At 50.4% G+C, this 22,622-nt stretch overlaps 3 protein-coding genes and 1 long non-coding RNA gene across 8 annotated transcripts; 1 reads left to right on the top strand and 3 right to left on the bottom strand.

Moving 5' to 3' along the window:
• Window positions 1–685: 685 nt before the first annotated feature.
• Window positions 686–6,132, bottom strand: FANCG (FA complementation group G). The gene is made up of 14 exons (XM_015239053.3): window positions 6,001–6,132; window positions 5,704–5,794; window positions 5,206–5,337; window positions 4,781–4,983; window positions 4,137–4,272; window positions 3,831–3,961; window positions 3,584–3,730; window positions 3,299–3,450; window positions 2,866–2,932; window positions 2,317–2,606; window positions 2,116–2,162; window positions 1,779–1,934; window positions 1,204–1,327; window positions 686–1,074 (listed from the first exon to the last, which is right to left on the bottom strand). The coding sequence occupies exons 1-14, from the start codon at window positions 6,094–6,096 to the stop codon at window positions 966–968; spliced, it is 1,881 nt and encodes a 626-aa protein (XP_015094539.2). The 5' UTR covers window positions 6,097–6,132; the 3' UTR covers window positions 686–965.
• LOC140696071 (uncharacterized) lies at window positions 3,012–6,128 on the top strand. The gene is made up of 4 exons (XR_012072070.1): window positions 3,012–3,277; window positions 3,632–3,738; window positions 5,048–5,111; window positions 6,043–6,128. It is a non-coding gene; the product is annotated as an uncharacterized lncRNA (long non-coding RNA).
• A 1,649-nt stretch (window positions 6,133–7,781) lies between the features above and the next one.
• PIGO (phosphatidylinositol glycan anchor biosynthesis class O) lies at window positions 7,782–15,179 on the bottom strand. 4 transcript variants are annotated; one of them, XM_031677238.2, is made up of 11 exons: window positions 15,045–15,179; window positions 13,804–14,315; window positions 13,121–13,237; window positions 12,786–12,909; window positions 12,301–12,472; window positions 11,924–12,103; window positions 10,154–11,681; window positions 9,395–9,598; window positions 8,963–9,177; window positions 8,284–8,354; window positions 7,782–8,129 (listed from the first exon to the last, which is right to left on the bottom strand). In XM_031677238.2, the coding sequence occupies exons 1-11, from the start codon at window positions 15,137–15,139 to the stop codon at window positions 7,868–7,870; spliced, it is 3,480 nt and encodes a 1,159-aa protein (XP_031533098.2). In that variant the 5' UTR covers window positions 15,140–15,179; the 3' UTR covers window positions 7,782–7,867. The 4 variants fall into 4 exon arrangements, with proteins under 4 accessions (XP_031533098.2, XP_015094538.3, XP_015094537.3 ...); XM_015239052.3 differs by having other exon boundaries at window positions 12,313–12,472; window positions 13,094–13,237; XM_015239051.3 differs by having other exon boundaries at window positions 13,094–13,237.
• A 3,491-nt stretch (window positions 15,180–18,670) lies between these two features.
• STOML2 (stomatin like 2) lies at window positions 18,671–22,179 on the bottom strand. Of its 2 annotated transcripts, XM_006204143.4 has the most exons (10): window positions 21,773–22,179; window positions 21,418–21,555; window positions 20,870–20,969; window positions 20,690–20,748; window positions 20,497–20,598; window positions 20,217–20,351; window positions 19,916–20,060; window positions 19,713–19,792; window positions 19,354–19,482; window positions 18,671–18,951 (listed from the first exon to the last, which is right to left on the bottom strand). In XM_006204143.4, exons 1-10 carry the CDS (start codon window positions 21,815–21,817, stop codon window positions 18,814–18,816), a joined length of 1,071 nt encoding a protein of 356 aa, XP_006204205.1. In that variant the 5' UTR covers window positions 21,818–22,179; the 3' UTR covers window positions 18,671–18,813. The 2 variants fall into 2 exon arrangements, with proteins under 2 accessions (XP_006204205.1, XP_072815772.1); XM_072959671.1 differs by lacking the exon at window positions 21,773–22,179 and having other exon boundaries at window positions 20,870–21,033.
• Window positions 22,180–22,622: the final 443 nt, after the last annotated feature.

Consider the following 22,622-nt stretch of genomic DNA (forward strand, 5'->3'; position numbering starts at 1 on the left):
CCAGTTCTTAATCTACTGTACCCTATTGTCATTGCACCCTCTGGTAATCCTAATCCCAGGGGTTTGACAGTTCCTCAGGACTTGGAGGTACACATTTCCATTAACGGCTAAAAGAGGGAGGATACTCAAGTCCAGAGAGAAGTCAAAAGGCAACCACAGAACACACAGCCCATTCAATAGAGCCCAAAACGGCAAGAAAATTACTTACCAAGGCTTAAAGTCCTTGGTCCCAAAATGCCAGCTAATCCTGACTATATTCAATAGGCAACTGTGGTGGCATGTTAACTTAATTCATCCTTCAACCTTTATCCACACAGACACATTTGACTCCAAATCTGGGATTAGGGAGGGGGTGAGGGGTCATTCTGAGAGACTCAGAGGTCTGCTTGTTCCTTCCCTCTAAGAACCAAATACCTGCACTTCTCCTAAGAGGCCTGCCCAGACCACCTTCCAGACCTAACTCCACTCATTCTGTCACCTCACACAGTCCTAGGCTTTGGGGCTCTGCTTTTAGGCAACAAAGACTAAAGGCATTGTTTCCTGTGTAAGGATTCCTGTAGCCCTTTCTCCTGAAGCTCATAAGGTAGGTGAGATTGGGAAAGGGCATCTTAGACAACAAACACTCAACCGAATCAGATAGCTGTGATACTTTCCAGTCAAGTATATGTACTAGGGAGACAAGAGATAGGTATGAAATTTTACTCAATACATGAAAAGGGAAACAGGAAAGAAAAGTGCCATGAGCAAAGTCAAAGCCTTGTTGGGGGGAAGTGGGGGATTCTTCTGGAACCAGAATAGCAGTAACTAGACCAAATTTTGCAGGACCACCACCAACCTCTTCAATGCCAGATTTATATAGGAATGGTCAGCTCCAGCCACATTCTCCAAGGATGGTAGAGCAGAAAGCCCTCCCCACAGATGACCCACTGAGGCCCCAGCTAATAAGATTCTTTGAAATGTGGCAGCTACAGGTCACAAGTCTTGAGCAGAGATGTCCGAAATTCTGCAAGAAGGGTTTCACAGTCAGGGGGACGGATCCAGCCCAAACAAGTTTCCAGGTACAGGGGGAGAGACCTGAAAGCAAAAAGGGTGATGTATAAGGGAGGATTGGCAGAAAGTTGGGCAACCATTCCGTCCCTTTCATTTACCACCACCCCCAAAAGGCACAAGGATTCCAGGACACCAGCTGCCCCTCAGCCTCACCATGTAGCATTCTCCTGTGACAACTCAGTTTGGGCCTCCAGCCTCCGCCAGAGAGCAGTAGCCTCATCCTTCCGATCCAGCCTCCTCAGAGTCCGAAGCAGATGAAAGGAAGCATCTTGATTACCTGTAGCCCCACCCCAGAGTACAGTCTTAGAACTTGACACGGACTTAAACATCATTTTATAAAAGGGGAAACTGACGCCTAGAGCAAGGAAGTATCTTGTCTACATGGAACCAGGGGTACATCACTCCCAACCATCTTATCCCTGGGCACTGCCTGCCCAGGACAAAGGGCTCAGCAGACCCTGCTCCTGATCAACACACTCTCAGCACTGCTATGGTCTTTGTGTCTGAGGACATTGGGAAGACTAGAGAACTCCCGAGAGGCCTTCATACACACGTGTATATGTCTTGTATATGTCTGCACACCTGGATATAGCCCTACATATATACAGGAATAACCTCATTTACCCCTCCTGTCAAGGAACATCACTCTTCCCAGTCCCCAAGTACCTCCCCATGGCCCTCTGTCCTTAGGCACCTGTGCATAGCTAATGTTTTGCACATATACATACCTGGGCACACCTGCACACTGAGGAGGAAGTCCTGTAGAGCTCTGGTATCCTGGCCACTGGCCACCCATTCCAGTCCACGACTAATCAGGGCGGCTGCCCGAAGCTGCTGTAGTGCCACATCTGATGTACACCCCTGCTCACAACTAGAAGCAGGCCCTGGGGACCACTTCCAAGGTCAAAATGTGTTCCCAGCCACACTGCCACCAAAACCCCAAGTCTCCTCTCCATTTTTTGTGTTCAGAATCCCTTTCTCTTAAATCTCCTAGTGGGCTAGGACACATGGAAAGGGAACCGACATCCACTACCACCGCAGAGGAAAACTGAGAGTCTAGATCACCTTGTTCTTTTTCCTTGGGTGTGGCCCGGAAGAGCAGCTCAAGGCACCTGAAGTGGGACACAGAGCAGGGGTAAAGAAGGGTCAACCTCAGAAACTCTGGGGTGAGTGGGTAAGAATGGAGCTCACCAACAACTCAGGTCCCAGTTAGAAAATTATCCCTCCACATTTCCCCTAGTGTCCTGGTTGGCTTCCTGGGCTCACCTGCTAAATTCGCTAATTGCCTCCTTTCGGGCCCCCAGTTGCACCCAAGCTTGGCCCTGAAGCAGGTAGGTGGCAGAGACCCAGGGTGAGCAGTGTGGTGACTCTCTGGCTCCTTTTCTGGCATCTTTCCACAGCCGGGGCCTCTTAGGAAGCAGAGATGACGTGCGGCTAAGCAGCTCCTCACATATGGTTAAAGCATCCTGGGCTCGGCCTGCCTGGATCAGCGCTGCAGCCGCCTCCAAGAACACCTCAGGCACACAGGGCCCTGGGGGGCAAGGGGGTGGGGATAACTGGGGGGGGAGGAGGATGCAGTATCTTGAAGAGACAGGAGCCACCACTCCCAATCTCTTCACTAGGCTTTGGTACCATGCAGAAACCACATACTGCTTGCTGCCCTGGACCTCCCTTGCTCTGGGAAACTTCCCAGTCTGGTCCCCCAGATTGGACAGACAGAACAGCAAAGAAAAAATCAGAAAATAGCAGTCCTGCTCTACTCCAAACCAGACTCCAACTTTCCCACCCCATTGCAGAGAAACTTGACATACCCACCTTTGGCTCTGAGACATCCAGCAACAGGGCCAGTAGGTCCAGGTAATGTTCTGCAGCGTCCTCTGCCCTGAAGAGTCATAACTCATGAACCTCACCTTAGGCCATAGTAGGCCCTCCAAGGGCTCTTAGCTAAGGGTCCTGGGGAGTAGGGAGGGTGGGGTCTTGGGACTCCAATATTGGCTCAGCATGGATCTACCCTACTTACAGACTGGATTTAAGAGGAGACTTTAGAGTTTTCAAGATTCAGAAAGTTATTGTCTGGGTGAAGAGTCCTTAGTTCAGGTCCAGCAGCAAGACAGGAGGCTGAGAGTAGAGACCCATGTCCTGCCCCTGACTCATCCATCCCAACTCACAAGAACAGAAGCAGAGTCACACCACAGGGGAGCCGTCAGAAGTGGAAAGAGGAGCTCAGGTGAGCAAGGTGGTACCTCACCTTCCTGTCTGTAGGCATCGGCTTGCTAGCAGGTACTTGGCCTGGCTCTGTGTGCCACAGTGAAGGGGTGAGGCTGGGTCAGGTCGTGGGAGTAGTAACTCTACCTCAATGAGAAGCTGGGGAGCTTCAGGGATATCAGAGACACTCAAAGCCTAAAAGGAACAAAAAGAAGAAAGTACACCCATAATCTTTGGGAACTATACTTTCTTCTACTTATTCCTCATCTAGTCACCCCAACACAAGCATTCAGCAATCCCCATATCTTCACCTGGCATAGTTCCTTACCTTAACCAGCAGCTCCAGACTCTCAATTTCTGCTGCTGTGTTCCCCAGTTGCCGATATAGCCTGGAGGCCTCCAGAAGCGGGGGACCCCAGGTTGATCCCCCTTTCAGGGCTGCAATCAAGTACAGAAGAGCTTTCTGTGGACTGCCCTAAAGAGGTGAGAGAACAGAAGCCTCAGCTACCCTCACAAAGAAGAAAGCTGCCCGTAACACCCATAGTTTCCCCAGCCCATCATAGGACTCTCTTTACCATCTTACGAAGACAGGTCCCCAGGGCTGTGTACACCTGGACCAACACGGGCCGTGGGCACAGACTTGAGGCCGCTTCATGCAGGCTGCTCAGTGCCCTGGGTAGGCTCCCTGTGATCAGCTCTTGGAGGCCTGTGGGCAATCAGGGTGTGAGCTTAGAGATGCTAATAGGGCAAAAGGAATGATGGGGAAGAAGAGCAGAGGGAAGCTCCTTAGCTGAAAGGTATATGACAGAAAAGACATGAGCCTGGAGGACCCCTTAAGACAGGGAGTGGGGAGGAAAGGATGAGTCAGACTGCTAGCTGACCTTGGCGATGGGCAAATGCCGTCAGAAGGACATCCCTCAAGCTCCGGGCACCTTGCAGGGTCAATGGAGCATCTGACTCCTCAGCTGGGGGCCTCCAAGTTTTCAGAAGCAGGAGGAGATCCTCAGAGGCCCTGCACTGGGGAAAGAAGGATGATCAGAGTCTCCAAGCCTATAACTAGCTCTTCTCCTGTCTCAGTCTACCCTGGCTAGACTTTGAACTCAAGGGTCCTCCTGGTTCCTGTCCCCTCAACTGTAAGTGATTGATAGCTGTGGGCAGAAATCCTGGGGCAGTTATGACCTATTCTAATGAGTCTTCTCACACAGGATAAGCCCATGCACGAGGACATGGAGCAAGGACCATGTTTGGGTTACTGATGAAAACACTGAGGACTGGAGGTGACCTCAGCAACGTCATGAGAGCCCTAATTCTACCCAAGATAATTAAGCTACTTAAAAAAAAAAAAAAAAAAGCTCCCAAGAGAATCCCTCCAATAAGGGACCAAGGTCACTTAAGAGTCCCTGAGAGAACCTGGGTCTTCTGAACACCAACCCAGCAGCCTTCCCAGCACATAATGATGATACTGTAGCTGAGAGGTGTGGGAGGAAGGAAGAGACCCTTAGATCCAGGTCACTACCCGATTTACCTGGCTGCCATTCAGGGTCTGCAGCAGAAAGGTCAGGTCCCCAAGACGGTTAGTGCTCAGCCAGAGGGCAGCTTGCAGGCCGGCCAGGTGGTGAAGGGCAGGGAGCACCTCCGGCAGAAGGGAGGAAACATGGAGGACGAAGTCCCACAGCTCCCTGAGCCCATGTTCCAGCCTGGCTTCCAGCTGCTCCTGGGTCTCCAGCACTGTAGAATGTACACACACATACAGCTGAGGTGGGGCCTCATTCCTGGCTTTCCTTTTCTGCAGGAGTCCAAAAGCGCTCCTGGTCTGAGGAGCACATGGAGGATCAGAAAAGGGCATCTCCATGAAGGTGACTGAGTATGTTGCTCCTCCTATCACCCTTGCAAGGACTTAAAGCCAGACTGAGGCTGGCAGAGACATGGAAGGCAATCTCTGGCCCTCACCTCTTTCTAGGCCCCGTTGGATATCCTGTGCCAGGTCCTCAGTGAAACCCTGGGCCAGGCTTGCCCTCAGAGTAATGAAGTTGCAGGTGACACTCAGTTCCAAAGGGAGAACAGAAACAGCTGCAGGGAGCCCTGGAGTGACAAATATGCTGGTCTTACAGACCACTCTCCGTGAAAGATTCCCTGAATGAGATCCCAACTCAGAGATCACAACACTCAACCAAAATGGCCTCAATAAAGAACCCACCCTTTGGACAGAGAGTTTGGAAAAGGCAGAAAGTTTTCCAAATAGACAATCCAAGAAACCACTTTTTCATGTGTGTGTGTAAGAAGGAGAGAGATTTACCTGTACAAAGATGACTCCACCGCAGTCCTGTCTGTGCCTTAAACAGGACCCCTTGCCCCCTGAGTAATCACCTCAATCCAAGAAATGCAGAAAAGGAACTGCTCTCTGGCTGGGGGTGGGGGGATGACCATCCTGGGGAGGATCCTACTTACCCTGCAGGCTATGGAGGAGTCCCCTGAGCCCTTCCAGTGCATCCTGAGCCAATTGCTGTCGCCTCAGAGACAGACCCAAGTCTTGAGCAACCTGCCAAATGTGTGGTGGGGTATCACGGAAGATCAGTGCTTTCCTCTCCCCTTGCAGCTGTGGCAAGGGATGTCATTCTCCAGCCATTTCTGGCTCTTTGGGGGAGATCAAGCTCAGTCCCTCCCCATTGGCGAGGGTAGAGCCACTGCATACACTTTTTCTGGTATTTTGGGGTTGCAAACCGAAGGTCCCAGCAACCACATTACCTTGGCCTGTCGAACTAGCTGGTCATTCTTTTCCCTCCACAGGTCCAGGCAGCTGGTGGGTGGTGCTGAAGAGCCCAGAGTGGTCTTGTGAGCCATGGTGGCCCAGGCTGGGCCCGGACACCGGAAGAGGGCTGCCGAAGGGTGAGCCTGGCCCCTCCGAAGCTCCCACTGAGCGGGGAGGGGTCTGTGCACTTCCGTAACCCGCCAAGAATCCTCTGCTCCTCTCAGGGTTCCAGCCGGGGCGGCCTACCCTCTCAAGGGGAAACAAACTCTAGCCTCACCGCCTGCTGGGGTTTCCACGACCCCCACCCAGCCCCGCCTCTTCCACCCTCGCCTCTGGTTGGCCCAGCCGGCAAAACGCTAGGCTGCGGTTGGTCGTCTTCAAGGGTTACTCCCCGCGGGAAACTCGAGGAAGAAAGTAGAGATCAGACTAGAGAGTGGGGCGGAGGCGGGCCCGAGGCCGGGGCGTGCTTGAGTAGAGAGGTCGTACCTCTCGCCGCTCCGCCCGCTCAGCCAAAAGCCTTGAGAAGCGGATGTTGGCAGTGGAACCCGCGGCTCAGCCCTTCCCTCGCAGCCACACTTCCAGGACGTTCCCCGCCGCCGAGGGCTGGCCCGCGCGATGCATGCTGGGAGTTGTAGTGCCGCCTGGAGCCGCCATGAAAAGTGCAGTCCCAGCAGAAAAGCGTCTTCAAAAAGAATGGACCAGAGACCGAGGCCCTCGGTAATACGCATGCAGTCGGACTAGATGGCAGCACAGCCTTGTGCTTGCTCAGCCTGCAATGCTCAGACGTACCTGCCCACTCCCAACAAATGGAAGCCGGAGCACTGGAGATCCGTATGCAAAGAAGAAACAAAGTATGACCCTCATCATCCATAAAGTCAACTCAAAATGGATAAGATGGTCTTAATTAAAATTTAAAACTCTTGTTCTACAAAGACACCACCAAGAAAATTCAAAGATGTAAGTCAAACCATTATGCTGTACACCTTAAACTTATCCATTGACGTATGTTATATTTCAATAAAACTGGGGGAAAAATTCAAAGATTATACCTCAGTAAAAAATAACATTCAAAGAAAAGTCACAAGGTGGGAGAAATTATTTGCAAATCATATACCTCATCACCTCCTGTCCTGGGCACCCTCAAACCTCAGACCCCAGTTCTGACCTTTCTCCTCAGAACCTCTTCCCCACTCCTTTAATGGACACTGCCATGAGGATTTCATGCCAGCACTTCAACATGACACAGGAGTAGTGAGGTGGATGGAGGGCACAGGAGACATGCATGAGGAGCATTAGATTCACACAATTTTGGCTTCAAGTCAGGAATAATCAATATGACAAGGTGGAATACTCTGCTAGATGCGCAAGTAGATCTGATTAAAAGGCATCATGGGTTGGGAAACTAGGGAGGCCTCCACAGAAGTGAAGGGCAAGGGTGTTCTGAAATGAGAGGACACTCCACTATTGGAGCTTTAGACAGTGAAAGTCTGTGTGTTCTATGATGCCTTGGCTTGTCTTTTCAGCCATCTCTGTTATTGCCCAAAGCAAAAGAATTTAATGAAGTACGTGGCATGGCAAAGGAAAATTGCAGGTGGAATAATAGTAGCGATTTGAGAGGAGGTGGGAGAAATGAATTCAGACAACTCCAACCACTTTCCAAAGCTTCTCAGGTCTGCATAAGATGGCTGATCCTATCAGTGCCTGGATGAGGGAAGACCAACCCTCCTCATATCCCCTGTAGGACAGTGCGGGCTCCCCCACACCTCAAACACACGTATTTACATTATTATTTTATTCCACTTTGGAGAAAGTTCCCCCAGTCCCTCAGATGTATCCAAAACAGGAGTTAGGGATTAGACTCCACTATAATTTTGAATTATAAAATAATGAAGTTCCAGATGTCAGTAGCTCCTGGCTGCATGGTGGTAAGAGGTGTGGCTGAGCCTCTCCTGCAGATGATTCAGCACCTGTAAAGACCAGGCCAGACTGTTCTCCACCTCTCTGCTGGGCCAGAACTAACTGCCTGAACCAGGAGCTCACAGCACCATCGACTCGCATCACCAAAGCTATGCCCAGGCAAAGTCCCACGCTGCTCACAATGAAGCCCATGCCCTCAAACATGAACCTGCAAAGAAAGGTGGAGAATCTCAAAGGACACAGAAATTAGGTTTACAGCCTTTTCCCTGTGGAGGCAAAAACCTCATCTACTCTGGATGTTCACTGTTTTCTCCAAGCTTCACCCTCCCCCACACCAATACTTCTCACACAAATCCACTCACTTGGGGGCAAACACCTTCCAGACCATGAGATGCCTGCGGAGGATGAAGGCTGCCAAGGAACAGGCCAGAATCTAAGGAAAGAGAGGAGGAGTCAAGTTATTCGGGAAGGGGAGGGGGAAGCAGGTCAAACAGAGAGCTGCTGTAGGCCCCTGTGAAGAATGGAAGGGGGAGAAAGCAGTGTCAGTGGAAAAAATCCTGAGCTAGAAGTTAGGAGATCTAATTCTTTTCCTGGCCCCACCATGACTTGCTATGTGACCTTGGGCAAGCATTATTCATCTGTGCCGCTGACACTCAGGCTCTGCCTCCCAGGGTGGAGGGGATGTCAGAGTCACACCTTCTGCCTCTGAACGAAAGGAGAATCCATGATCACAGCTTAGGAAAGAATCCTGGCCATCACTTCAGCTTTTCCAGTCTGTCCACTAATGGAGTAACCCCCAAATGCAACCATCAGGGTCCAAATCTAGCTTGTAGAAAGGTAACAGTCCAAGACTAGGATGAAGGAAAACCAGGTTCAAGTCTCAATACTACCATTTGAGGCCACCGGCCTTTGGACAACCACTTCACTTATCTATATCTCAGTCAAGGCTCTCCTCTAGGGTTTTGGCAAAGTATGAGAAAGAATGTGATGTACACCCATGAGAAAAGGTCACTAACTCCGTGATCTCTCCCCTGCACCCACCTGAATACCAAGGACAAAGAGGTACTTGAGGCCCAGCTGCAGCAGCGCTGCATTGAAGTGGTGAGGTGCCTCCCGGAGCCGCATCTCCATCAGTGGTTCCTCCTCCTCCTCAGGTCTGACTCTGGCCTCAGCTTCATTCCCTGGGGGCTGTCGCCTCTTCCGGGACCCTTGACTCTCACACAGAAAGGGCCAGAGCAGGAGCAATGGGCAACCTACTGCCTCAGAGGAAGGCAGGGCTAGAATCAATGAAGGACCTAGGTACCAGGCCACCCTGACCCCCAACTATTCTAGCTGGCTCAGCCTCTAATTAGCATAGGCCAAGGGGTACCAAAGATCCAACAAAATCACATTTCCCCACTCAAATCCAGGGGTTTCCTTTCCTTCCACAAAGCCAGAGTAAACAATGGAAGCAAGGGAGGAATGAGGAGGTACCTGCAAAGAGGATATGGGAGGCAAAGGTGTTGGCTCCCACCAGCAAAGCAGACAGACCGCTAGACTCAAGACGCTCTGAGACTCCCACGAAGGCTGCATGCCAATGGATAGCTGGAAAGACAGGCTGGTGGCCCGTAGAATAGAAGGTCTGTGTGGCCATGAAGGCCCAAGCAGAGACTGCCTGCCATGGCACAGTAAAAGGACCTGGGGGAAGAGATAGGCCTCTTTACAGTCACATCCTGCTCTCTAATCCACAGCCCACTGCCCCAAGATCATATACAACTACTTCTGTGCTAATTCTTACATACGCACATGCCCATCACCCCAACCTTCTTATAGTATCTCTAATTCCCTCCGTGGCAAAAAGCCTCATTGCTCTAATCTGTGGTCCATCTCTTTCTCTCTCATATACACTCAGGTCACTATGACATTAAACACTCATAATTCACCACTCTCATCACAGGATAATCAGGGAATGTGCTCATGAGGATGCAGCATGTCCATAAGAACTGAGTCTTGGAGTACTGCTTGTCTCCCTTCTCCATGAACCCTCTGGCCTTGAAAGCCAATAGGATGGCTCCATTAGCTTGGCTACAGTAGATAAGAGAGAGGACATCAGGAAGACCCTCTCAACTGTCGGGAAGTGAGACCCTGTGTCAAGGTGAAGAACCTGAAGAGCAACACCTCCCTGAAAATAAGAGGGGCTGAACTCACGTCACTACTCTCCTTGGATGAATCAGGGCTGAGATAAGTATTTACCAGGGGTGGTGACGGGTATCCCAGCAGCAAGCAGATGCAGGAGAAGGAAGCTCTGCAGAAACAGAAGCAGGAACACAAGGCTAATGCGCTCTGCATGCAGTAGCAGAAGTGGGAAGGCCAAGAGGGTGAGGGCCGTGACCATAGCAGCTGAGTAGACACTCCCCAACTGATAGGCAGCCACCGTCAGGGGGGCCTGAGATTTGGTCCTCTCTAGCCGGCCCCGGAACTCCTCCTGCATATGTCGGTAGATTTGAGGAACCACATAATCCAGGTCAGCCTGAGAAGCAGGGGGGCCTGAGAAGGGAGTGAGGACAGTCCTGGTCCTTGGAGCACCCGTCGCAGCTTTCACCAGCACCGCCACCGGCCTCCAAAGCAGCAGCATGAGCCCCACAGCAGCCAACCCTGCCACAGCCCTAGGCAGCATCACTGATGCCCCAGCAACCAGGGCCCGGAGACGTGGTGGTGCTTCATCTGCCCCCGATGCCAATGCCCAGTAGGCAGCAGTGCCCAGTACCATCAGGGGCAGCCCCCAGCGCACAAAAAGCACAGAGGGCTCAGGGCTCTTGAGATTCCCATAGCGGTGAAGCCATAGGCGCACAGCAGCTAACAGAGACACCAGCGCCCCAACACAAGCTCCGTACCACAAGTTCTTGGCTCGACCACCCACCATGGATGCTAGCGGACTCAGCCAGGGAGAGGAGCTGCAAGCAGGTGTTTCTTCAGGGCAACGATGAAAAAGCCCAGCCAGCCTTATACATAAAAGCAACCCAACTCCAAGCCCAAGGGTATGCACGCCATGGTGCCGTGGGGAGCCTGTTGGGGTCAAAAAGCCAAGGCGGGGTATTGTGAGTAGCTTAGGTGGCAGCAGCTTGCCCTCCCAGTGAAGCTGGGCAACCAGGAGTAAGATGAGTGAGGCCAAAAGGAAGGGGGCAGCCCTGGCCTCAGCTACAACAAAGCTATCAGAGAAGAGACCAGCAAAGCGAATGACCAGGAGTAACAGGACAGGCCCAGGCATGGGAAGCAGGGATGCCATGGACCTTCTGGATCCCCAGCCAGCCCAGGCTTTCCACAGGAAAGGCAGGAGTGAGCCCATTGCAGCCATGGCCCCTAGAACCACTGGATCCAGCTTTAGCCCAGTAGTTGCCAGGAGTCCAGTACACACTGTGGCCACAGTCAGACCACAGGTCACGGGCATTAGGAGGAGAGGGCGTAAATAGAAGCCTGGGGATGTTATCCACTGGGATACCAGTAGACAGAGAAAGCAAGTAGCAGCCAAAAGAGCAGCACCCCCTGCCATGCGGACCAGAGAGAAACGAGCCCAAGACTCAATGCACATGGCCCGAACTCCCCGCAGGAACTGCTGCAGCTCAGTTATCACAGTCTGGAGTGCTGCCTCAGCCCCCTGGGGGCTCTGCAGAAGCCGCTGGTAGTTGGCAGAAGCCTTGGAGAAGAGATTCTGCAGCCGATGAAGTTCCTTAACTTGGAGGTCCTGAGCAGCAGCTGAGTAGGTGTGAAGAAATCGGAACACCTGGCAGAAAAGGCCAGAGGGAAAAACTCAGAGACATAAATGTGGGACAGAGGTAAGGACAGGTATTACCAAATGGGGTACTTGGAAATCAGGGACCCAAACTCTGTCCAGGACAGGGGGAGAGGGAGGACATGGCTATGGAACGTGGGATTAAAACTGAACAAAGGACAACAGAGTTGGTCATTATGCTCCTCCTATGTCCAACTTAACCCTGTCACCTGGAATCCCAGCCCATTACCTACCTGCTGGGCATTGAGATGGAGAGCTGAGGCTTGGGCCAGAGCAGAGGAGTGAGGCTGGGAGTCTTCAACCTCAGAGAACAGCTCAGCCATCACCTCCCCGATGTTCCCAAATGGGATGGGCAGGCCCAGCAGCAGGGCCAGCGTAGGCACAAGGCTGATTTGAGGAATTACCTCTGGCTTCTAGAGAACAAGGACAGGGGTCAATAGGTTCACCAAAGAACTGAGGTCAGTGTTTAGGATGGAAGTATAGGGGCCTACGTAGGAAACAAGAGTGGGAATGCCCAGGGTCATGAATTTGTGGGCTTAAAGTGGCAGGATCCACAAGGATGCTATGATCATGATGTTAGTTGAATAGGGGAAAACCACACAAAGCATACCTCAGGCCTCACCTCTGGTGGGGCGCTGGGGAAGAGGGCTGTGGGACTATACAGAAAAAGTACAGCCGAGGTCTCCAGCTCACTGTCCCCTCCATGGTTCCCACTCACAGTCATCCCATGGTCCCCAGTCACCACCAGCAGTGTGTCATTCTCTAGACGCTCCACAAGTCCCCTGGGGACCAAGAAATGTGTTGAGAGGTAGGGATGGATAAAGATTTTTCTCAGGGACCCCTTCACCCCCAGCCATAACTTCCATTAGTAGGACCTAGACCTCTGGCAAAAAGACATCGCTTTAGTCACGACCCTACTGCCCAAAACCACATGCTGAGTTACTCAAAATGAATGAGGCCCTTAGCTTCAAGAAAAAGGCCTAGAAAAGACAGAATTCAGCCAGGAAAGCTCCAAATATTTTTTTTCTCTTGGGGCCATATATCATGAGATTCTCAGACACAAACCCACTCCCCCAGCCAATATCCCACACTCACTGGATCATTTGGTCCATTTGGCTAAGTTTCTTGGCCATTTCAGGATGGTCAGGGCCATGCTTGTGGCCACAGTGATCCACACCCAGGAAGTGAGCAATCAGCACATCCCATTCACCACTATTCACTGTGAAGGAGAGAACCTGAGCACAGGGGACTAAGGCCCACTCCTCAACCCCAGCCACGCTCTGATGCTCCTATGTCCAAGGACACAAGCCCAGGCCATTGAACCCATGGGAGGCTCAGAATGTGTGGACTGAAGCAGCCCTCCCCAGCCCCCAGTCCTAGTCAGGCTCTGGCCCTGTGCTCACTGGTTGGGTAGAGGTGTTCCAGGATACCATTGTCCACTGTGTGTAGGTCTCTGACATCAAAGGATGGGAAGAAGAAAGCTTTAGAGAAAGCTCCAGGGAAAAGATCTTTCCAGGTATCATCTCCCATAAAGACCACACGCTTTCCTGCAGGGACATGAGAGTCAGGGGAGGGGAAAGAGAGGCCTTTTAAAGATCTATCATAAATCCCAAACATGCAGTCTAAGGCATAGCAGTTCATCCAACAACTCTATCCTTCAAGGTCTAAAATTTTCTGCCAGGAATCTTTCCCACAAGCATACTCCACCCATACTTCTTACTCCGTTACTACAAAAGGCTCTGCTAGTCCTCAGATCTTGGTTATCTCTGCTGCCTGGTTTTTCCTGGGTACATCTTGCTTTTTCCCAATCACCTGAGTGGACAGGGCCTGGACCCTCCACTCTCCTCCACACTTGTGAGGATACCAGACCCACATCTTCTCTTCATCTTCCTCTTGCCCCTATACTGAGCACTCCCCAAAAGTAAAACCAATACCCCATGCAGATTAGAAACTCCAGAAGGATGAAGCCCAGACCTGGACTCCCTGCATGCAGGGCCGTAGTCTCTTTCTCCTTCCCTGTACTCATAGTCAAGCATGCAGCTGGGCACCCGAGGTTCTGGCTCTCTGACTTCTAAACAAGAAATCTGCCAAGTTACTACTGGCCCAGACTAACCTGTGCTGACAAACTGCTTAATGAGATTGTCTTCCACTATGGCGTAGCTGGCAAAATTATTGCCAACATCAATAAACGTAGGCAGCGAGCCAGTAGTGAGGGCCTTGAGGCGCTGCATGGTGGTGGTTGGGGGATCAGCCTTCGACTGGTAGAGCCTGGCATGGTGGGGCTGAATTTCCAGGATCTTTTTCAAGGAGCCCAGTTTGCCCAGGAAGGGCAGGGAGACAGGAAGCTCCCCAGAACTGTGGGAGAGCTGAGGCTGGGCAAAGTCAAATCGCAGAGCATCTATCAGCACCAATACAACCCGGGAGAATCGGGAAGCCATCCAGCAGGCCCCAGGTTTCCCTCGGCTCCCCCATGGCAGGGACTCAGGGCCTGGGGGCTCTTGGCAGCTGCTATGGTTGGTGAGCTCCCAACGGGTGAGCAGGAAGCCACTGGTGAAGAGAGCAATGCCGGCGTAGAAGAGGAGACAGACCCAGGCCAGGAAGAGCAGCACTGAGATCTTCTGCATCCTGGTGGTGGTGGGGGAGGGAATTCATAACTGTGAGGCAAAGAATCGGTGGACAGTCTCTCAATACAAAGCCCAGCTAGAATCACTTCCTCTTAGAAGCCTTCCTGAAGATAAACAGTGCCATAGCCAACCCAATGCAATGTTCCTCTCCACCAGTGATACCAGAGTTTCTGAAGGTGAAATGCACAAACTATGGGCATCAACCTGGAACAGCTGTTTTTAAATGCTGATTTCCAGGTGCCACCCCAGATCCCCTGAATCAGAATCTTCGGGGGTGGAGCACAGGAATTTGCACATGTACTCCAGGAGATCCTAATGATGGAAAACACAGTCCACGAGGGTAACTTATTCCAGTTGGTAGACTGCTTTCTGAAAGCCCGTTTCTCCGCCAATTTCAACACCCCTGGGGTGGCCAACGCTCGCAGCCGCAGGGGAACCCGGACCAGGCTGACGGCGCCGCCTGGCGGGGACCGAGGAGACGAAGGGAAGGAGTCCTGCTCCGCTTCCCCGGCGCAGCACGGCAGAGGCGCAGGGTCTTGAGGCGGCTGGGCCTTGCTGGAACCCGGACGTCCGGATGGCTCTGCCTCCTCGGATGGCTACCCAGCCTCTGCCTGGGCACCCTGATTCGGGTACTGGGCCCGCTAGACTGCGAGCTCTGTGAGTGGGCTGGGAGGGTCCCTTACTTAGGGGAAAAGGGAGTGTAAGGGGGTTTAGGGAGACCCTGGCTCACCTTGAACGGCGCCCGGAAGTGCAGTGGCCGCGCCTGCGGCCGGGCACCACAGAAGTGCACGCGCGGGACAGAGCGGCCCATGGCGGGGACCTCATCGCCACCTGCTGGCGCCTCCGAGGAAGTTCGGCAAGGAACGAAGGGCTGGCCAGAGATGGGAGTTTGACGGGAGATTAGATTAATTTAGAATTAGGGGCAAGGCAATAAATTTAGAAGAGTTCAGGGAACCACTGTCCATTCTCGGATAAGACTAAGATCTAGGCCTCTGGAACCAATCTTAGCTTGAATCCTAGCTCTGCCACTCACTGTCATTATGGGACATTACCTTATCTGTAAAATAAAGATAATTTTCATTTACCCCTTTTTGTTGACTCCAACTAATAGATTTTATTATTCATCCACTCCAAGCCTTTCACTAAATCTTACAACTCAATAATAAAAAGACAACCCATGCACCCCAATGTTCATAGCAGCACTATTTACAATAGCCAAGACATGGAAACAACCCAAATGTTCATCAACAGATGACTGAATGAAGAAGATGTGGTATGGGGGGAGAGCACATGCTTAGCATGCATGAGATCCTGGGTTCAATCACCAACACCTCCCCTAAAACGTAATAATAAATAAACCAAATTACTCCCCCCGCAAAAGATGTCATTATCTGTCTGTCTATCTACCAGCAGCAACAAGGATGGACCTGGAGATTGTCATTCTAAGTGAAGAAAGCCAGAAAGATAAAGTAAAATGCCATATGATATCACTTATATGTGGAATCTAAAAAAAAAAAAGACAAATGAACTACTTATTATTTATAATTTAGATGATAGATTTCTTGAACATGTGTAAGCACATTCGACTGTCCTTTATGATTGGATTACTGCATTCTGTTGATTCTTATTTTGTGGTTGGCTTTATTCCTTTGATAACTATGTAAGTTTAAAATGCTAAACCTCTAAACTGTTCTTAGAAACAATGAACAATACATATGTGTAAAGTTTAAAATGGTTTTACCTCTCAATGAGTTGCTCTTCCTAGAATAAACTTTGCTTACCCGATAAATAAATATGTAAATATGTAAATAAGTAATTTTAAAACCTAAAGGCAAAAAAATTAAAAATAAATAATAATAATAATAATGACAATCCAGTTTAAAAATGGACAAAGGATCTGAATAGACATTTCTCCAAAGAAGATACATAAATGACCAATAAACACACGAGAAGATGTTCAACATCATTAGCCATCAGGGAAATACTGGAGATACTACTTCAAACCCATCAGGGATGGCTATAATCAAAAAGATAAATAACAAGTACCAGCATGGGTGTGAAGAAATGTGAACCTTCATACACTGCTGATGGGATTGTAAAATGGTGCAGCAGCTTTCATAGTAGCATGATCTACTATTAGCCAAAAGGTGAAAACCACCCAAATGGCCTTCACTGACAAACAGATGAACAAAATATGCTATACCTATACAACAGAATATTGTTTGTACCCCCTCAAAAAAAAGGATGAAGAACTGCTACATGCCACTACATGGATGAACCTTAAAAACATGCTAAGTGAAAGAAGCCAATCACAAAATACTATTATTTTATTTATCTTATACTATTCCATTTACATTAATATATTAATCTATAGACACAGAAAATAAATTAATAGCTGTCTAGGGCTGGAGGGAGAGGGGAATGACTGCAAGTGGGTACAGGGTTTGGGGGGCAGGGTGGGGACAGGGGACCAGTGATGAAAATGTTCTAAATTGTGGCAGCTGCACAATTCTGAATATACTACAAATATTGAACTTACAGGGGGAGAGTATAGCTCAGTGGTAGAGTGTGTGCTTAGCATGCATAAGGTCCTGGGTTCAATCCCCACTACCTCCATTTAAAAAAATAACAATAATAAATAAACCTAATTACCTCCCCTCAAAAAACAAATAAACAAAAATTTTAAAATAAATAAATTTTTTAAAAATATATTGAATTTACACTTTAAGCAGGTGAATTGCATTGTATGTGAATTATATCTCAGAAAAGATACTATTAGAAACAAAACAAAAAAACCTCTTAGTGGTTTCGCATCTCAGAGGAAAGCCAGCTCTTGCAGTGACCCTACAAGGCCCTGCAAATCTACACACTAGCTCCCCACTTCCTTCTCTGATTCATCCAGCTGCCAGTTCTTTGCTTCCTTAACTCTGTTCCAGCCACTGTTCCAGCTCCTTTGCTCTTCTAGTTATAAGGCAGCCATGCTCTGCCTCAGGACCTTTGCATTCTCTGTCTCCTCTGTCAGCTTTACTCCCAGATGCCAAAATGTCCCATCATCTCCATATCTAAGCCTGAATGTCCCACCAGTGAGGCTTCCTGGAACCTCTACTTAATGTTACAGCTCCCTCTACCCAAATTTCCCATCTCCTTTCCTTTCTTAATTTCCTCTATAGTATAACCCATCAGCATCTGAAATACTATACATGATATGTCCCTTCCAAATAGAATGTGAGCTCACTGAGAGTAGGGAACTGTTTTCTTTACTATATCCTCAATGCCTGGTATATACTTGGGATTCTGTATAATTATTAAATGGTCATTAAATGAATAACTGAACAAATTCTAATTCAGAAATATGTCAAAATATTCTTCCACCTCTATTCCATAGCGCCTTACCTCAGTTCAGGCCTCACCATCATCTCTGGATCACTAAGGTAGCCTTCTGTCTTTCAGCCTCCCATCTCTCCTTCAAATCCACTGACCACATCACAGCAGGACAGCTCTATCTAAAACACTGATGTGACTACCTTCATCTTACAATTCTTCATGGGAAAGAGAAAAAAAGCCCCCTGACCCCCAAACCAGGATAAAGTCTAAACTCTTTCAGGACCCAATCTCCCCATGATTTGGCCCTTGACATACAGTCACATCCCCTAGCACCCTGCCCTTCAGCCACAGCAAACAACTCTGAATGTTCCAACTTCTCTGGAGCCACGGGTCTTTGCATATTCCAGCCCCAAATGTTAGCCTGGTGAACGCACTGATTTTTTTCCAACCTGAGCCCAGTGGCAGAGTTGGCAATGTTGCTGCTCACAAACAGATATGCTCCCTGCTCCAGGATCCCTCAGCCAGAACTTTCCTCCACCACAGCATTGATCACTTTGTATCCTGCTCCCTGTAAAAGCAGGGACCATTTGGGTTTTGGCTGCTTTTGTAACCTGTGTCTAGAACTGAGCTTGGCACATGGCAGACATCATTAAATATTTTTGAATGAATGAATGAGTGTCCTCAGTCTCTAAAGACACTTTGAACATTCTGCATTACTACTCCATACTCTCCCAGGGCAGTCCTCTTTCCCATTAAAAAAACCCCCAACACCTGCTCAATTCACAGCCCCACACTTATCAGGAGGGGACTACACTCCACAGCTGGTAATTCAGTAGACATGTGGCTTAGTCCTTCCACTGTATCCCACAGCTTCTCCTGAAGACAGACAGGATGATTTCACTTTACATGAGATTCATTCTTTTTCATGGAGGCATCAGTTCCCGAGACCTGACAGGACTGGAGGTTGGGAGTGGGCATCCAAGGAAAACACTGGGGATTCTCCCAACTTCCTTTCCCAATCAAAGAGGACAGTTTTGGTTTGCCACTGGAGAGTTTATTACATGATTAAAGTTCAAATAAAAAAATAATAAACAAAACCTTGGCAGGGAGGCCAGAGCCAGAGTCTGGGAGAGCTGCTTCCCTGTCCCCAGCCTCCCCGATCAAGCCCGGCTCCATTAACTCAGCTTAACTCGATCAAGTTCCTCATCAAGACTTGCATCTGTGCCCTGGACATTCCTGCTGCTCCTGCTGGGGACTGAGTCCTGGGCCCCTGGCACTGGGGCTTTGGTGAGGGCTCCATACACACCCATGGCCTGAGGAGAGGGACAGAGAGAGAGTCATGAGGATGCATGGTAGGAGGCGCAACCCGACCCATCAATGGCTAAAAGGAAGAAGGTGGAGCCGGGGCCAGTAAGCTTGCTTTTTCCTCTCTCTCAAACCTTATTCCTACAAACTTTGAAGTCAGTCTAAGAATGTTACAAACTCCCAGAGCAGGGTCACCCTCAAAATACTAATACAAGCATCTGCAAAAAGAGAAAAAAAAAAAAGAGGTTCCCTATCTTCAGGGATGAATGAGGGTATTTCCTTCAGGGAACAAAGAGAGGTCTAGGTCTCAGGGCACTCTAAAGGCATCTGTGGTAAAACTGATGGTGGCGGTGGCAGGGTCTCAGTCTCTGGCACTGGTGCTCTGTGCCACGTCCTCAGGGCACTCTAACCTGAGCCACCATACTGGTGACATCACCGGGGTTGGAGGGCAGCAGGACAGTGTTGGAGTCCTTGGCCAGTTTAGAGAACGCGCTGACGTACTGCTCGGCCACAGTCAGTGAGGCTGCTGCATCTCCATTCTGTGGCCATAAGGAGGATAAAAATCAGAGATCACAGATTCAGAGAGAGGGGAGGGAAGGAAGCGGAGAGAAGTCAGGTTCCCAGAAAGAGGATATGCAGTTCACAACACACAAGATTATATAATCTGGATCAATGGAACCAAAAAGACAGGAATTTCTCCAAAGAGTAAATGAGGGAATCTCTTCTACTTTCAATTTCTGTCCCTGACTCCCACCCAGGGGCCTCTCACATGTTGTGTCAGAGCTGCAGCCAGGATGCGAATAGCTTCAGCTTTAGCCTTGGCCTTGGCCAGAACTGCACTGGCCTCCCCTAGAAGAAAAGAGACAGAACTTGACCTATGAGATCAGGGTACTCCAAAGCTCCTGTTCCAGCACCAACCCTCAAAGACCCATCCATGCTCTGTTCATCCCTCAGCCTCTACCCTCTGCTGACCTGCTGCCTGATTTATCTGTTCAGCCTTTTCTGCTTCAGAGGCCAGGATCTGTGCCTGCTTCTTCCCCTCTGCCACGTTGATGGCCGACTCTCGGGTCCCCTCAGACTCTAGAACTGTGGCCCGTTTCCGCCGCTCTGCCTCCACCTAGAAACCCCCAGCCACCCCCATCAATGAGAAACCAGAGTAAAAGTAAACTTTTACACAGACCTGCAATTGTACCCATCCCTAGGAAGGAAGTCCAGGTCCCCATGCAATTGGAGCATCCTGAAGTCCTCTTCCCTATCCCTCCCTGGCCCCCACCTGCATCTGCATGGACTCTTTCACCCGAGGTGGCACATGGATATCCTTGATCTCATAACGGAGGCAGCGGATACCCCAGCAGTCGGCAGCCTGGTTGATAGCATCCACAATGCTAGCGTTCAAGGACTCTCGCTCCTGGAGGAAGAGAGGTGTGATCTCATTAGCCTCAACCCACCTATCAGGGGTCTGAGCTGAGAAGGTCCTGGGACTGATCCCCAGAAAGGACTGAGAGTGCCAAGTATGTGTCTTCAAACCCTGACTCTGGCTCAGATCCCCATACCCTGAAGACTTTGTCCAGAGAGAGTTTGCCAAGTTCTGATCTCATGGTTGTCTGAGCCAGCTGGGTGACAGCATATTCAGGGTCCTCCACACCATAGCTTGCCTGAAAGGAGAATGGATAGTGTAAGTAGCCTGGATGAAAGACTTTAGTGAGGATAGCAACTCAGGAGCTGAATAAAGCAGGGGGCAGATACCTTGTAAGGGTCCATGATACGCAGGTAAAGGACTCCATCAATTTGCAGAGTTACATTGTCTGCAGGTCAGGAGCAGGAAAGAAAAGAAGTAAGGCCAGGCCTCCAGGTCCCAAACAGCTTTTTCTCCTGCTGCCATATCCTAACGGCCTCAGAGCACCCACATCACCCTGAACCCCTCACCAAGAGTCACAGCCGACTGCTCAGGCACGTTGATGACAATTTCCTTGAGACTCTGCACATATCGGATGCGGTCTAACACAGGAATGAGGATGTTCAAGCCCTGGGAAGAGGAGTCACGGGTCCTCAGAAGGATAGGGGCTGTAGGATTGGGGTCCAAGCTAGGACTGGAGTAGGTAAGGAATCAACACAGATTCTCCCCAGAAAAGTAAAAGAGCTGGGGTATCATTGGTAGGGAAGCCCAAGAGGATAGGAATGTGAGGCCCGGCCTCTAACTGCAGAGAAGAGTCAAGGGAATGGGAGCCAGCAGAGTAACTGTCTCCATGCAGACAGGTGGAGCTGACAGGGTGAACAGAAGAGATTCCCAACATGGGGCCTGTGGGATCCTAGGGCAATAGGTAAGATGGGTATGATGGTCAGGGCCCTGCCAGGTCTCCCTGGGGTGTCAGAAGCCAGTGAGGGCAGGCCCCAACGAGGTCTCACCCAATCCCCCCATGGCGTGAGGGAACTGGGATTCAGGGTGGCCTGAGGTGGGCAGAAGAGGTTCTCACAGGCTCCAGAATCCGATGGAATCGGCCCATTCGCTCCACCACCCAGGCCTCCTGCTGCGGCACAAACAGTACCACGGTGTTTCGGGGTAATCCAGAGGAGGCGCGGCGTGGAGCGCGGCCAGAAGCCCGCACGGAGTCCTAAAGGGAAGATGAGGGTTAGCAGAGACCAAGCCGACCGGGCACCCCGCCCGTCTCGGCGCCTGTCCCAGGAGGCACCCAAAAGGGTTCTCGACTCACGTGAGTACCATAACCTCTGACCCCACTTCTCTCCCCAAACTTAGAATCCCGCTCCTTTCCAGCTGAACACCCAGGTGATCTCTGACCGGACCCTTGGAGAAAGCTGCCTCGCACTCACCTTCAGCAAAAGGGCCCCAGTGCCCCGCGCCGCGCGCGCCAGCATTTCCCACGGCCACAGCGACCCCCGGAACCAACGAGGCGCGGGGCAGAGCGGTCGCTCTAGATACCAGGGCCAAGCCTTTCCTCCTTTATTCCCACTGCCCCGGATGTACTTCGGGCCGTCCCTTCCCCCATTCCACAGTCAGCCAATCAGCCAATCAGCGTTATTTGACAGAAGCGTGCATTTAGTTGCTCCCTGAGAGACGCAGACCTTCTAAAGAGGGTCCAAGACTGGATCTTCTTCTGGTTCTCACTGATCAAGCCCAAGAACCCGGACACCGTGACCAAATGGAGACTATTTTCCGCAGGCAAATGGTTCAGAAAACCCTCCCATGGAGTTCTTTACCTGCACCGGAAACTCGGTTTACCCTTATGCGTGTATAATCGCCCCCATCTGTCACCATAGCGACCAGGGGATTGGAGCTGACTCGTTTCCATGGTTGCCATAGTGACATTCTCTTGTAGTCCTGCTGTGTTGTACCCAGCCTTCCCACTGGGGACTGACCCCATTCCTGTTGCCATGGTGACTGGACCTAACATTGGTGATTGGGCTGAGATTTCCCCCTCCTCTCTTTTCCCAAGGCACCACAGCTTTTTCTACCTCTTCCTGGCCAGAGTCTTATCAATCAGGCCAGGTCCCCTTGCATAGAGTCCAGCACACAGCCCCAATGTCAGCCTTATCTGGATCATGTCACCCTGCATACATCTCTGATGCTCTGGCACATCCTTTAGGAGACTTACATAGTCACCCTCATTTTACATATCAGGGCACGGAGGGTCAGAAGAGCTAAAATCATCAACAATAGAAC

Source organism: Vicugna pacos, chromosome 4, assembly GCF_048564905.1.
Source record: "Vicugna pacos chromosome 4, VicPac4, whole genome shotgun sequence".
Lineage (NCBI taxonomy): Eukaryota > Metazoa > Chordata > Mammalia > Artiodactyla > Camelidae > Vicugna > Vicugna pacos.

Coding starts and splice junctions, on each gene's coding strand:
- STOML2 (XM_006204143.4), bottom strand. CDS start 21,817: ATGCTGGCGCGCGCGGCGCGGGGCACTGGGGCCCTTTTGCTGAAG. Junction 20,352..20,496: donor CTCTGGACAAAGTCTTCAGG/GTATGGGGATCT, acceptor CTCTTCCTCCAG/GAGCGAGAGTCCTTGAACGC. Junction 19,483..19,712: donor CTGCAGCTCTGACACAACAT/GTGAGAGGCCCC, acceptor TTATGGCCACAG/AATGGAGATGCAGCAGCCTC.
- FANCG (XM_015239053.3), bottom strand. CDS start 6,096: ATGGCTCACAAGACCACTCTGGGCTCTTCAGCACCACCCACCAGCTGC. Junction 5,795..6,000: donor AGCTAGTTCGACAGGCCAAG/GTAATGTGGTTG, acceptor CACATTTGGCAG/GTTGCTCAAGACTTGGGTCT. Junction 3,731..3,830: donor GGACCTGTCTTCGTAAGATG/GTAAAGAGAGTC, acceptor TCACCTCTTTAG/GGCAGTCCACAGAAAGCTCT.
- PIGO (XM_015239051.3), bottom strand. CDS start 15,139: ATGAGGTCCCCGCCATGGGCCGCTCTGTCCCGCGCGTGCACTTCTGTG. Junction 11,682..11,923: donor TCCATCTCAATGCCCAGCAG/GTAGGTAATGGG, acceptor CTTTTCTGCCAG/GTGTTCCGATTTCTTCACAC. Junction 8,355..8,962: donor TCTTTGTCCTTGGTATTCAG/GTGGGTGCAGGG, acceptor CTCTTTCCTTAG/ATTCTGGCCTGTTCCTTGGC.